This window comes from Chiroxiphia lanceolata, chromosome 4 (assembly GCF_009829145.1).
Source record: "Chiroxiphia lanceolata isolate bChiLan1 chromosome 4, bChiLan1.pri, whole genome shotgun sequence".
NCBI classification, from domain to species: domain Eukaryota; kingdom Metazoa; phylum Chordata; class Aves; order Passeriformes; family Pipridae; genus Chiroxiphia; species Chiroxiphia lanceolata.
The window spans coordinates 67210618-67226634 of record NC_045640.1 but is presented as its reverse complement, the minus strand read 5'-3'; the positions used below and the strand labels follow the sequence as shown (position 1 = coordinate 67226634).

Sequence of the window (16017 nt, the reverse complement as noted above, 5' to 3'; positions counted from 1 at the left end):
ACAAGGTCTCATCTTCAAGGGGGAGAAAGTTTGCTGTACAGGCTTACATTTTATATCTCCTACATTCATTACTTTGTTTATTTAAAATCCTGATTTATGGTGGCTATAACATCTCTTTTGTAATAAGCTGTTATATAATACTGTTCAGTACACTGCAGTAGACAAACAGTATTCAAAAGGGAACAAAAAAAATAATATTTGGGTAGAGACATTTTGCAGTATAGTAGTTGATGTGAGAAGAAAATAGTAAAATGGAGGGTAATTTTCCAGGGGAAATAAAGATCCATAAAGGGAAGAAAAGAGTCTATATTTGAATATATATATTTAAAACAATATTATTGTAATCTCTCCCTCCCCACTGAATAAAGTATATAATTTAATATTTATCCTTAAGTTTTTCTTTCTCCTGCTGTCTTTCAGAATAGATTGAATGAATATGGTCACTGATACACTGTTAGCAAAATGTAACTAATCATTTCCTATTAAATGTAGGGCTATTTGTTGATTACATGTAACTTTGCTAGGAAGTCTGTAAATTGAAATAACCATTTTGTGTTTATTGTCCCTTAAATCTTTGGAATGGCAAAAAGTTAGATTCATAAAATGTGTCTTTTCTTGCATAAGAAATATTTTTCTTCAGACATTTCAATATAGAAGACACACACACACGGTTTTATAGACATTGTTAGATACTAATTTCTTTCTGGAAAACTGCATCTAAATATTTCTTTTCAGTCTTTTATAGCTAATACCACTACAGAATTTATATTTAGACTATTTTTCTCCTTGCCTGATGATCTTCATCTGATTCCTTAATCATATCTGCAGTTCACATTTGCATTCTTCAACAGTTCACTGATCAGTAATTTGTTTTCAGACTTCTGCAAGCCAATTATCAATGCAAGGTTCTAATCTAAACTGGACTTGGCATTGTATATTGCTTAATTTCAAATTAAAAAGTCATTATAAAATGAGATTAATCTGAGATAAAAAGCTTTTTTTCATTTCCTCATGTTTTTTTTCTGTTTAAATGATTGCCTCTAGTACTCAAGCACTTGTTGGTTGCTCATAATGATTCTTCCTTGCTGAAAAGATTGGTTTTTGTAGTGTGAGGTATTACATAAATATTACTAATATAAGTCAAATTATAGCTCAAAACAGTGGTAGAATTCTTAATACTAATCCTCACATTGGAAATCAAGCTAATCCAGTTGGCTGGTGAATGAGCTACATTACATGAATCTTATTACAACTGTTCAAAGTTTTTTCCTATTTCTGTTACAAGTAGTGTCATTTTTTGTAATTCTAATGCAATGCTTGTAAATGCAATGTTTATAACAGATTTAGTTCAGTTTTGACATGCACCTAAGACACTCAGTTCTCCTTATAAATACAAGAAAAAGATGTTTCTTTACTGTTCTGATTTCCTTTAAGATATTGAACATCGTGTTGGTGTAACCCAAACATCAACTAAGCACCCCAGAGCTTCTTTCTCAGTCCCCTCACCCCAGTGGGGTGGGAAGGAGAATCGGAAAAAAATAAACCTTGCAGGCTGAGATAAGAATAGTATAATAATTTAAATAAAGTGAATGTAATAATAACAGTAACAAAAAAGAGAGAGAGAGAAGAATGAAACCGAAGACAGAGAAGTGATGTGATGCACACTGCAGTCACTCACCACCCACTGACCGATGCTCAGCCCTGAGCAGCGATCGACGCCTTGCTGGCAGCTCCCCAGTTTATGTACTGAGCGTGATACTCTGTGGTATGGAACAGCTCTTTGGCCAGCTTGGGTCAGTTGTCCTGGCATCCTCCCTCACAGCTTCTTGTGTGTTTCCTCACTGGCAGAGCAGGGGCAATGTCCCTGAGTTAGGCTAAGCGCTGCTGAGCAACAACTGAAACATCAATGTTAAACATCGTATTAAACCCAAAACACAACACTGTAACAGCTACTGGGAAGAAAATGAACTCTATCCTAGACAAAAGCAGGACAAACCAACTTGAGATTTATTTATTTTCCTCTATGCCTATGCTTTCATACACCAGTCCTCTCAAAACAAGTATAATCTAACAACTTAACTCTTAGCCAGGAATTGTTCCTTTGGAAGGCCAGTCTGAAAGGAGACAGCAGCAGCATAGCTTGTCATTTGAAATCTTAGTAGCATTAAAGGATTTGTAAGCAAACGGTTCCATGTTGGCACAGACAAGTGTTTGTTTATAGAGGGGAAGTACTAACAATCTTTTCGATAGTTTCCACAGCCACCTCAGATACCTTTGTACTGCTAATTGCAGTATTTTATTATAGGATCCTGTCCCATTTCTTGGCTGACTTGGTGATAATAAGGACTGCTGCAGTAGCAATGAAAACTATCTCTGAAAGAGATTTGATTAACGTCTGATTAAAGAAGCTATGCCGATCACTTGAAAGCTGGATTCTTGCTTTGTAACATCTGGTTTTAATATCAGTGGGCTCTATCTGTATACCAGTATAGCACAGATAGTTCCTTTACAGGACTCATTAATGGTTCATTTTCATAAATGAAATCCGAGATTCCTCAATCTGGACACTTAATTTCTTTGGTCAGAGATAGATTTGCAGAGATATTGTTAGAGAAACAATTCCTTCATGTTCTTAAACAAGTATTTTCAACCGGCGAACCACAGACATCCACCTACAAGTGGAATCGAACCTTGTATGAATGGGTTCTAAACAGCGAGATCTGCAAGGGATTTTATGAGATAGAACCACCAATGCTGTTCTTATTGTGGTATTTTTTTTTGTGTGTGACATTCTGGCATTTAGTTACACTTGTTAAAGGATGCCTTTGACTTCTGAAGACCAGACAATCAGATTTTTTTGTAGTTGACGTTGAGGAGATGAAACTAGTGGATGAAGTTCTTACACCTTTTCCCTTTCCACTTCTCTTTCCTTGGCGTAATCTGTCAGCAGCTGTTCGTGATGCTGAAGCTTATATCTGTAGTTTCTTTTTCTTTCATGCTTGCAGGCATGGATCTCTTCTCCAATTGCACGGAGGAATGTAAAGCACTGGGCCACTCAGATCGGTGCTGGATGCCTTCCTTTGTCCCATCTGATGGACGCCAAGCTGCAGATTACCGCAGCAATCTGCACGTACCTGGCATGGACTCCGTTCCAGACACTGAAGTGTTTGAAACACCAGAAGCCCAGCCGGGGGCAGAAAGGTCCTTCTCCACCTTTGGCAAAGAGAAGGCCCTTCACAACAGTCTGGAGAGGAAGGAGTTGGATGGACTGCTGTCTAATACACGAGCGCCTTACAAACCACCATATTTGAGTAAGTACCATTCAAAAAGCTGTATGAAAGTGTTCCCTTTGCGGGAATAAAGACTAGCTCTTTCTGCTATTCATGGTAGGAATAATACAGGCACAATTTTAGGAGCAGTGGGGAAAAATGGCTTCTCTTGGATTCAGGCACCACTGAAGAAGGCATTGTTCAATGCTTTTTAAAAAAAGATAAAACCTTGATTGTTTTTAGTACGACACGACTTTCAACAGCAAAAGTACGAGCTGATATTAGTGGGAGAGTTGCTCAAATTTGTTTTCTAATGCTGGATTATTTTCAAAGTTTTCTTGGATAGATGGTTTAAAAATTGGCATTGCCAGGCTAACGTTTTCATAAGACTAGGATTAAATTGAGATAACTTTCCTGGGAGCTTTTTTTTATGATTGAGAAGTATCTGGTGAATAAACAGTACGTGTATTATTTTGAAGTAGCTATTTACATAGTTTAAGGGCTTAGAAAGAAGAAGATACAAACTTTTACCCTAAGTCTGATCATCTTTCTGCCTACATAGTATTGACTCTTGTCAGTGCTCCTCTGTGCCTTCTGTCTCCTTCCAAAATCTTGCCTCTTTCTTTAGTCGCCTTTCAACTATGTTAGGTGATATGAAAGAGTGTGATAGATCTCAAAAAGACCTTCATAATTCCTTTTGGAGTCTGAGCCAGTTGTAGAGCCCTTGAGTAACACTTTGATCTAATATGTCTTTTCATTCTGTTTAGCTGCCTTCTCTATTTTATTAGAGACCGTAATCTCCTTTGCTTCAAGAGTTTATGATGTTTATCTCGTCCAAATAAGCCAAAGACATTAACATTGCATTACCAACCCTTTTTAAAGCAACAAAGGTCTTTTAGGACAGCAGATTTGGAATAAAAAAAAAGAATCTCTCTGAATGCTAATAATTTATTTATTTTTGTAAAGCATTCAGCTGTTCAGAGGGGTGCTACGCTGGCAGTCCTGACGTGTGAAGATCTTTGCTACAGATCATTCTCAGCATAGACAGCTCAGTTCTCCCTTCTTAATTAACTGTCCTGGTATTTCAGTTCTTCAAGAGAGGTCTTTTTACATCTTCAGTCTTTAGATTTGCTTTACTGAAAACTTCTAAATTCAACTACCAGTTCTGATATGTGAAAGCCGTTCCTGCAAAACCTGTCCTGAGAAGATCAGCTTATTTTGTGTAGGTAAAATATCAGGTGTCAGTCATCTGGTCATATTCTAAAGTCCAATGTGAGATTTCGGTATGACCTAACAACTCATGAGTCTGTCTTTCCCAAACTGGTCTTCCATCATTTACTTCTACAAAACATTCTTTGGCACTAAGCCGTAATTTAGCAGTACTGATTTCATCACTGTTACCTCAGTAAAAAATTTAACTTTAATTTAACAAGTTGGTACATCCTTAAATGGTCCTATAACAACCAAGTTCTAGTGCGGTATGGACATTGACATGATTATTGTTATCTGGTGATGCCACAATAGTAATTCTGTTCTGGTTTGTTGTAGGCTTCAGAGTTTTATTTCAAATAACAATGACATATTTCTTTTGTTGATAGTTTGGGGATTTTAAATTTTGTTACACTAACATGAATAGTTTTGTTGAACAATGTCTTTACATATAGACATCAGTCTATATTTTACACTTTTACTGGTACAAGGGCTTAAAAAAATGGAAGTAAAATGTCAGGAGTAACCATATATAAACGACTGTTATTACATAATCCACACTTGAGAATCCAGATTTAGTTTTGCTTTTTTCCCCCCGATCCTCAAAGTTAAAACTTTTACAAAACAAGAGTAATGCTTTTCTGGGTTATTTTCCCTTATTTAGTATTTTCTCTAATTTAGATTATATTTGTATAGCAAAGAAAAGGAGCAACAAAAAGTGACTGCAGTACTTGTAGCAAGGAGTAAATAATTTATAATTAATAATTTATTCAATGAATAAAGCAAGAGAAATGCATAAGAGGAAGTTGATCCAGGAAGGAACTTTAGTTGAGCCACTGGGTAATTGCAATTAAAAACTGCAATTAAAAATAAAAATAATTTCAGCTTCTTAACACAGAAGACCATATCAAAGTCATTTTGTCAATAGAATGATTTTTTGAAAGATATGATTAAAATGTATGAAACAGAACCCTCATATTCAGCAAAAATACTGTATAAAAAGTTATAACGTATGAAAATGTCAACATGAAAAATGAGTAGCAAAGAAGAAAAATATATTGCAGAATGCAAAAAAACTATTTGAACTAAAAAGGTCTCAAAAAAGAAAGATTCTAAAACAAAATCATCAGAAAAGAGCATAAATTCTAGCAAGTAAAGTTTAGGGTAGTAATTAGTGAACATAAGAGGGACTTCTTAGAGCAAATAGCCAAAGGCATGCAAAGAAATATAGACAACTTCTAAGATGTCAGGTGTAGGAAGCAAGGAGAGAATTGGTGGGTCTCTTGAGCTGCAGTTAGTGAGGACAAGGATGTGGCAGAGATTCTAAACTGTTTCTTCTCATTTATATTTACCGAGGAGGGACAGAGAAAGACAGACAGGTGTATTTAGGAAGGCACCCATCCCAGGTAACTGTTTCAAATAAATGTGCCAGACTGAGTAATGAAGAGGATGTTGTTAAAAAATTGGCTAAAACAAATAGGAAGAAGTTAGTGGATTATGTGTTTATTTAATTTTGAGTTTCTAACAAAAGCTAGTAACCAAAGAATGTCAGAAGTTGTGTTTATCTTGTAAATTAGAGACCAGTGAGAAGCCTCAGCATAGTACATAAATTTGTAACTTAGGGGTTTTAGGAACAAAGTAGCTGGCATCTGTCCAGGAAAGTCATACAAGAAAGATTGTCAATCTATTAGAATTTTGATAAGAGTGAGAATTAATCAATAAAGTGTATTTGAACTGTCAAAAAAAGTGCCTTTTCACAGCTTCTGTGTAGTAGAAGCTCCTAAAGTAATCATGTTGTCACAGGGCAAAGCATTACTAGACTCTCTGTGCCTAAGAGGAAAAAATCATAAGGATAAATGGAACATTTCAGCAGAAACCAAGTTCCCCAAGTGTTTATGCAGAGATCTATGGAGTTTAAAAAAATTAATTATCTAGAAAGAGCAATGAGAAAAAGGGGGTGGTGTTTCCAGATGACATGAAGTGGTTTAGGTCCATTGAGTCTCTAATAGACTACACATATACCCATGTTGTGCAGTGAGGTGTGGTCCAGAAAACCCCGTCTACTTCCCAGCTAGCTTGCTTTGGAATGGGAAGCTGCAGAGCCATATCAGCACAGTGAAATAGCTGAGCCAACTCACTCACTGGAGCTGTGCTGTTAGTGAATAGCTGCAAATATTAACTGGTAGATCTACGTGGAGCTTTCAAGGTGCCATAGCAGTGTGTCTGCTTGGTGATTCCTGCACTGCGTTCAAATGAGTATATTCAATACAGAAACTTAGATAAATAAATGTGATTTATATAATCATGAGAAATTTGAACTCATCTTGAGGAAAAAGACCGTGGAATAATTCCCTGAGAAGTGTCCCCCAATGTACAAAGCCAGCAGGAAGGAAATAAGATGCCAAGATGTAAAAAGGAGTTGAATTGAAAATACACTAAAAAAAGTATTACAAAACTCTTTACACAGAACATGTCACTGTGTTGCTCTAGACAGGCTGTTCATTCCATAGAAACACATGGCATAACGGCAACAATACTGAAGATATTTCTGTGCAAAGTCATATTAAAAGCTTAGTACTAATAGATTTAGACAAGCTGTGATAGGGACATGAGGTAAAGGAAGCTGCATGAAAACAGAGAAGGTGAACTGGGTGCTTTCATGTGCTGTTCTCAATAAGGAGAGAGCAGCAAGGCAGCAAAACAGCTGAAGGACAAGTAGGTCATGATCTGATCAGATCATACACGTTTGATACAGTGATACCCTTTTGACACAAATAATACAGCAACCTGTCAAACTTTGTGGCATGACTGAAACTAAAGGCTTAATGGTGAGCATTTGGGTATTTGGTTCTTTGTTGCTGGAGGTTTTGGTCATTGCTTGGTTAAGTGAAAACAGCAGCAGCTATATTACAAATTATAATGTAGAAAAATATATAAACCCTCATACCTGAAAGGGTTTCTTTATGTTCCATTATCAAATTTTCACCATGCTGGTCTAAGCCATTGGATTCACTCATGAATATACAATTTCTGCATTATTATACTGAGCAGAGTACACTGAAAGTAGATCTCCTTGTACTCAAATAGTATATTTTGAAGAATAAACATATTTATATATATATAAATGTTTATATATAAATATAGAAACATATTTATATATGTTTAATTATAATGAGCACAAGTTATGAAATTGTGATGGGATCAGTAAACTGTAGTGTTTTTGAAAACAGTTTTCTCATAGAGTGACTCCAGGATTCTTCTAACTTGCATATTCTTCTTACTGTGTAACTAGCACTTACTACTTCTTCTTCATCCATGTGGTTTGAACATTGCCTTTCTGCAGACAGTTAAGAAATTTTCATAATGACTTGAATGTTCATAAAACATGAAAGGGATTCGGAATTTGATTGGAGAAATAAAATAAGTGGAATAACACTGATGAGGAAAATAAAATGTAGCTTTTAAACAATTCCTATATATTTAAAATAGATTCTGACAATTTCTATCTAATTTTTCATTCAGTGGTGGTTATATTATCCATTATTTTTATAATTAATATTACTATAGTGATCAAAACCCCTAATCCAAGATTCAAACTCTGTTGTACCACATTCTGTAGGATATCTAACAGAGACTATCTTCACAATGAATACCTGATCAGTCTGATTCTGCTCTATTTCTAATACTTTGCACCATGTCCTGAGACAGTAACAGTGGAAACAGCAACATTACATCCACCTCAGGAGTATTTTGATCTATAATTGCTAAGAAATAGCTTTTCTTTTTTTAAATGTAACTGGTTTATTCTAGATGGAGAGTTCTTTTGTAAAACTTTAGAGCTTTCCTAAAGTTCCTATTCTAGTGATAGAATAATTTTTCTTCCTGTTAAAAAGTTAGGATTTTTTTAAGTATACTAAAACTAGCCAAAAATTGCCATAATATGTTAACTTCCCATATAGAAACGCTTACTGTACTCTAAAACAAAATTACTTTGGCAATACTTAATGTACTTTGAAAGCAGGTTAAAATAAACTACATAATGGCACAATTTACTGCAAGGAATAACAGTGTTTATACAAAGGGACATTCTGGAATAATAATAATTGTGTTATAAAGTAGCCCCCTAATTAGCTCTGCAACACTTTCTACATACACCCAAGAGTCTTCACTCTCACTGATGGAACTGTATTATTATCATGGTAATTATTGCCAACACCATCAACATACTTTATGTATGAACCAGGATTTTATCATGGTAGGTAGGACACAGAGAATAAAAAGCTGCTGTCTTCCCCAAAGAGCTGGTACCTGACCAAAGTGAATTGGAAGGGGGCAAAAAAATCAGTTTGTTTGGACATTTTGATTTGTGTGGCCTGGTTACTAAGCATCAGCACTCCCTTGGATAGGTGCAGAGTCAAATGATTTGGATGAGACTAGTTAGTATCATCCAAAGAAATCAAAGGTGAGCTTGGTCTCATTCCATACCTCTGCTTCTTATCCTGGATTGCCACTGACTCCGCAGTGGAGGTACCATGAAGGTCTGAACGCAGCTGAGTCTGAGCACAAGTCCCCGTGTTTCTGTGAAAGGAACCAGATGTAACCCGATGCTTTTGTTCTACAAAATACTTGTCACCTGCTCAACTTGACCTAACTAAGTCAAGTTGGTTTACAAATAAAATGAAAAAGCTTTTGGAAGTCTTCGCATGGTTGAATGTTTAGGAATCGGACAATCATTTTATTTCAGATAATCTGCCACAGAGGTAGCACAGAGCACAGTTTAACTTAGATCATTATACATCTCCCTGAATTAGATTAGAATAAATGACCTAGAGGAGAAAAATGTTCATGTCTTTGTGCCAGGACAAGAAGTGTCTCACAATCCTTTGATTATTTATCAAAGGAATAAAAAAATGCATGTAAATATTTATTGTGTATTTTGATCTGGTTAAGATCATAAAGGCCTATTTCTGCATGCCAGGATAGGTAACAGAACATTTTCTGCTGATATTTGACATGAATATATGAAAAAATATTTTAAGCAAGAAGTCTTTACTGTCTTGAAACAACTTAAAAACAAGAAAGAGAAGGAAATAACAATTTTGTGCATTCAGTATGATGGAAGAAGAATTTTCTTGGGTTTTTTTTTTTTAGTTATATGTAATTTCTGGAAATTGTTTGGGTGGTCTTTTGTGTTGTGTTCTATCACAGCTGTAATGGACATTATAGTATTCCATTTGCATAAACATCAATAACAGTTATTTTGAATGGGACACTTGATTAATTTTTTAAAATGAGGCCTGTCTACATTTTTACTTTTAGAATTAGCCTACTTGATTTCTAATACAAATCAGGTATAGATTTGTGAATTGTCTGATCCCTTCATTAATCATTTTTTAATTCAATTTGTGGTTTTCACACAGACTTGGAAGTATAAAGGCACAGAAGTAAAGGCAAAGAAATTAGCACCAATAAATTGCTTGTACATATTACAGTTCTTGGGCTAAGAAGAAAAAAACATTACAATGCTGGATTAAAGAAAAAAAGAAATTGTAGTGAAACAAAATTTTTATTGACATGAATGAACAAATGGTATGTGCACAGTCAAAGAGTTGTTCTTTTGTGAATAGTTTTGTAGTTAGAAAGAATGTTAAAATCGTGTGGATAGCCTGCATATCCTGCCACAGAGAGTGAAACTCCTCACTTACATTCAGGAATTTATCTCTGGTACAGGATACAGCTCTCATTTCTGCACAGATGAGAATGACTTTGCATGTACAAAATTGCTCAGCAGAAGTGGAGGCTGAGTTGAAAAACCACCGTCTAATAATGCTAAGAAACCTAATTGAAAACTTTTCCTTTTCTAAGAAGTCTGATAGAGCATTCCCATTTTTGCTTTATTTGAAACGCTGAGATTTATTCACTCATACCTCAGTTTTGCTACTTCAGATACATCGTCTGTGTTAGGTAAATATTAGGTAAATAAAGTTTACCAAAAAACCAAACCCAAACCTGAAATAAAACAGTTACACTAATTAAAATACAACAGGGGGAGAGCAAGACTGTGATGTATTTTTCCTCATGATTGTAGGTACTCTATGATTTTTAATAAACCACTTCTGATGATTCACTGTTCGGTGTTTATTGCATAACCTCTGAAAGGTATTTTTATCTCACATTCACGACTGGTTTGCATTCTTCATCCAAATGTATTCCTCTTGCAGCTCTTGCTCAAGGGGAGAACACACACAGAGCATTACTGCAGCAATAGAAAGCAAATGGATAGTTCAGAAAGCCAAATTAGAAAGGAATATATAAATATGCAAAGATAACTTGGCTGTAGCCCAATAAAACCTATAAATTGCATTATTTTATTCAATTTTTATGGAAATAATATAAGAAAAAGAAATAAGCATTCTTCTTTTAATTTTAAAGCACAAGTGTCAGGTCTTATATTTAAATACTATTTGCTTCAGTTTCTGTATAACCGTGGCCTTGGACAGAATTAACAGTACCCAGTACTGTACAAAATACTGTCTAAAAATTGTGCCCACTTTCACATTTACATAACATCTTTTATCTTTGATGTCTTTAGAGCTTTTTGCTACTACAGTGCAGGAAAATAATTGAAAAAGTTTAAAAAAAAAGAGTAACTTTTATTTGAAAGAAAATTATATTTTTAGTTTGTCTTAAAAATATACAATTTGAATTATTTCTTTTCTTCTAATAGCTGTAAAAGTCTGTTTTTTGCCAGTTCTGACTGGAACACATAGAAGTCTTGTATATCTTAACTATCTCAGACTAGTGCTATATTTATTCATTTATGTCAATTTTGAGAGTGCTTATGTCTGCTGTGAGCATACCATCTGTGGAGATGTTTTTTTTTAAATGATGAACTACCATTTTCTGGATTCCTACCAGTGGAATATGAAGAAGCAAAAAGATTGCTTGAAACTTTAAAGTAATTTTTAAGATTACTGTGTAACACTGATTTAAAATTCAAAAATACCTCTTGTCCTATAAATCTAAATCCTGTGACAAAAGTAATTTAGCCACTTAGGGACACAAGATTCTTTGGAAAGCAATGAGATGTTTGCAGCTAAAATTTTCAAAGGCACTAAAGTTATTTATTTTTGATAGGCAAATTCTATTAATTATAAATAAATGCTGTTCTTCAATATACAAACCTCCTTATTGTGACAGTCAGGAGCTAGAGAACTGAATACGTGCTTAATCTTGGGTCTGTGCACAGCAAAGTCTTTTCCTGTCTGCTTGCCTCTATCCAAGGAACTTCTTGGCTTACAGAGCAGAGGAAATTATACTTGTTTTGGCTCTTTTGCTGTACACAATAATTAAATTTCCACAGTCATTTCCGCTGCTATAAGTTTTGAGGACTTCCTTTTCTTTTTCTTATTTTTTTCCCCTTGACCAAAGTAGAAAAAATAGGAAAAACCATTTAAAGAATGCAACAAATAGCCAGTAAGAGAGGGAGCTGCATCTGTTCATGGTGTTAGGACAAGCACACTGTGGGGATCAGTGTTGCTGTTTATCTGACAAGCCTGTAAACAGCTCTATTTGTGCACCAGCCACTGAGAATCTACAGTTCCGTGCTAGCAGTGGAATGATTGCTGCTGGGAAGTAGCTGTGAATGTATTTGTTTTAGAAACATAGTATGGTGAGGGCAGAAGAGTGAAAAATTATGTATTGGTACCGTCTTGTAGAGGAAGTAGAAGATACAATTAGAATATTATTTTTAACTTCAATACCTAGTGAAATGTTGGAAGAACTAAATATGATATGGATCCACTGAAAATTCAAACTCTTCTGAGGTGATTTGATTTCTTTCTTCAATTTCTTTATTGGTTGAAGAAAGGGGAGACAAATTTTCAGACCTTGCTTGCCAAATTCTGCCTGAAAGTTACATGCATGTATGAATTTCAAGAGTAAATCTGCATTTCTTGCATACACATGAATCTATTTCATATATGTAAATGATGCTATTTTACATGACACTTTCACAGGTTATCAGAAGTAATGTAGATTAGAAAGGAAAAATAGAGGATGCAGAGTAGATTCACCCAAGAAGTTACAGGGGTGACAGACTCCTGTTTTTCCAAGTGAACCGAGTCTTCTGACTTTATCTTTTCACCTCCAGCATCACGGCTGCATTCAGCCCTGGAAAAGGATTCATTACGAAACTGCTGGAATGCAACCTTTCTTTATTCATAAGGAATTTTATAGATGCTGATATTGTGGATTCATCTTTTGTGAGAGTAAAATTCTGTCACTTTGTGACTTTTTTAGTTGCCTATTTGGGCTCTAATTTGACATCCATCTATTCTCAATTGAAATTTAGATGACAATTGAATGGAGCTGCACACAGCTGTGGGCATTGATAGGAACTGAGATCTAAAAGGGTTCTACCTTACAAATGAGATGCAGTAATAACTTTTTTCCTGCTCTACACGAGATAAAGGACAGTGTGCTTTGTACTTCCGATATTCTTTATGGCTGCTCTATTGAATTAAATAGGATCCCACTGGAATGTTATGGTCTGTACTCTTACACTCTCTGGCCTGCCTTTAGCCTCTGTCAACCCACTTTTTTCCCTAACAAGTCTGGGACATGATGCCAGGGACCATTCCTGAAAGCACATTGGATATGATCACACTCTGTGGCCCCAATATATTGCTTGATATGGCTGAGAAATTTTAATAATGTGAATATAAATCATTCCATTCTGGTAGTCTTAAGTGACAAAGAAGGGTGATGGGCAAACTGCATTTATGGATAGAAACCAAGCCAATATGTGTTTTTGAAAAAGGGAAGTTTTGAAAGGCTTGTGAGAAGGTTATGTGATACACTTAAGTGTGTTATCTTGGTGAACTGGGAAGGACTCTGAAATCAGAGTGTATGCTGGTCATGAAAAGCAGTGTGCTTTAGAAACAGAAAATAAAACATTCATAAAAAGAGTCAGAACATACCTGTCCAGTCCTAATGACACCTAATCCCTACTAGGAGAGAGGAGTGTTGGAAAAAACATCATGGCAAACATAAAACATCAGTATGGTGCTGATGTAGTGCTGTACTGCATGTTATCTCATGTAAGAACAAGTAAATTTAATTATTTCAGGCCAAATCCAGCATGAATAATTTAGGCACCTCCAAAGGCCACCAAATGTGGCCATCTACATGTCTACTTCTCCCTTGAATCTATAGGGAACTTAGGCACTTAAGAGCAATTTAAGAGAAGTGTTCATATCCCTCCTCTTCTCCCCAGGGCACTGAAAATTTTAAGTCACATTGTAGCCAGCCTGTAGTGTATTCTGCATTGGTTAATCCTCAAACTGACATGTTAGTTTTTGGGCTTGTCAGCTTAAAGAGATATATACTATAGATTTCGGGAGAGTGCAATAAAAAATGCTGAATTTTGAAAAAAACTACCCCAAAAACACATAGAGGAAGAAGAAAAGAAGATCGGGGAGAAGAAATTATTGTTGCATGCAAGCATAAAAGCAAATTTTATTAAAAAAAAAGGAATCAAATATTGGTATTACTAAGGATCGTACTGAAATTATCAGCTTGTAATAGGTAAATTGGGAAGAATGTGAATTTGCTATTAGAACATGTATACAATTAGAATAAGTTGTTGATGGAGAATTTGGAAATACTCTTAGGGAATATGTTCTGTGGTGTAAGTTTGACATACATCAGGAGTAATTTAGGAGTTATTTAATTGGTCTTAACACAGTACATAATTATAAGAACTCTTACAAAATTAAATATTCCGTGATTCTCTGACTATAATGTTGATGTCATGTACTATCTTGAGTATTTTCAGGTAGATAATATGGTTATGATAGTACAGAAAGACAAAGATGCTTTATTCCCACTGTATCTTCTGGGAAAACTGTCTTTGTATTTTTATGGTACATTATAGAATATAGCTTAGCACTTTCTGTGCTGAATTGTAGTAACTAAAAAGCATTGTTTCGGTAGTAAATAATGGCAACCAGAGATAAATCAAATCTGACATCTGCTGTGCCACCGGGCTGTTGCTGACGGTGGAAAAGAAAATTGTCAGCATTTAGAACAGAAAATCAAATGCACATAACAGTATCTTGTGTGCTACAGAACATCGATGACAAAATGCAGGACTTGATTCAAAAGACAATCCTTCTTAGTCATGTGCTTAATGTAAAGCACATGTTGATTAAGGTCAGTGCTTAAACTTAAGACTATGCTCAAGGCTAGTCCTAAATAGAGAGAAATTTTATCTAGTGCTTACATAAACTGAGACTTGGATAGTTATTCTAAAGAACCGAAAAGTTGTTTGTTTTGGGTTTTTTTTTTCAGAGAATCAGCTAAGTCCACGTAGCATATAAATCTCAGAGCACTCAATAGTACCAGAGAAACATTATTTCAGTGACTGTCATAATATGTCAGCATTTGCATCAGGCATCCCACTTGCCATATGAAAATAGTTACCAAAACATGTTCCAAACATCAAAATATCCTTTAATAATGTATTTTCCAATCTTGAAATTAAGCTAATAGGCAGTATGTGTAAGTCAGCAATTTGGTCAATAATTTTTTTCGAAAAAGAGTGATAATCTGTTTAAGTTGTTGGTGTAGATCAAGGTGTTCAAATTTGAAAAGTGGCAGTTTTGTATTTAAGTGCAAAGTGCAATTTTACCCACTTTTCCTGGAGTATGTAATGTTGTTTGTCATGTTCTTTAGGTTATGGCCAGTGGAGCATCCAGCACTGTCAACTTTTGGCATGGTTGGAAATCCTTGTTTCTTGGACTGGTTTAAGTGAATATAAACATGGAAATGTGCTTAGTGCAAGACAAAAGAAAAGGACAATATATGTGGTTATGTTGGTTTTTTTATACAAAAAAGGGGGGGTTGCATAATCATATCTGTTCTAGAAGTAGAGATGTACTCTCAAAGGAAGGAAAGATTTTAATGGTCTGTGGGGGTTATTTATTCAGCTAAAAGCAAGCCTGTCTCCAGAAAAGTTTCAGTGCAACAATTAAAAACTTTTCCATTTTGTCCTACTCTAATTTATTCACAGCCTGAAGACCTGATGCTCACAATTGGGTTTTTTGTTTCACATGAAATCTGGATAATTGTACCCATCAGTCCAAATGCTCTTGGTTTATTTTAGAAACAATATTTATATCTTGGGTTTTGTAGATCCCAGAAGGAACATTTCAGCCATACTGAGTGGCATATCATTATTAGGGACAAATTCTGCCCTGGGGCAACTGGCAGTTTCACGTGTGGGAGATTCTCCTGCCTTCCCTGTCTTGTCACATGCCTGAATTGGACAGACAGGGTGTGGTCTCATTCTTACCTTACACCTTCAGGACTCTTTAGACATACATAAAGCACACAAACAGTGGTCACCAGAGCCAATGGACTCACTGGTATTAGGGAAGAGCTGATCTTATTTAACTATTTATACATATTTTCAAGTAAAAAAGTAAGTATGTTCCATCTTCCTTTTTAAAAAACCCATATTAATTGTATAAAATGT

At 35.2% G+C, this 16017-nt stretch overlaps 1 protein-coding gene across 3 annotated transcripts in view; it reads left to right on the top strand.

Moving 5' to 3' along the window:
* Positions 1-16017, top strand: part of PCDH10 (protocadherin 10) — a 37381-nt gene that overhangs the window by 11778 nt on the left and 9586 nt on the right. For all 3 annotated transcript variants that reach the window (XM_032684939.1, XM_032684938.1, XM_032684937.1), the window contains exon 4: positions 3006-3311. In XM_032684939.1, coding sequence (XP_032540830.1) covers positions 3006-3311 — 306 coding nt within the window. The remainder of the gene's footprint in view (positions 1-3005; positions 3312-16017) is intronic.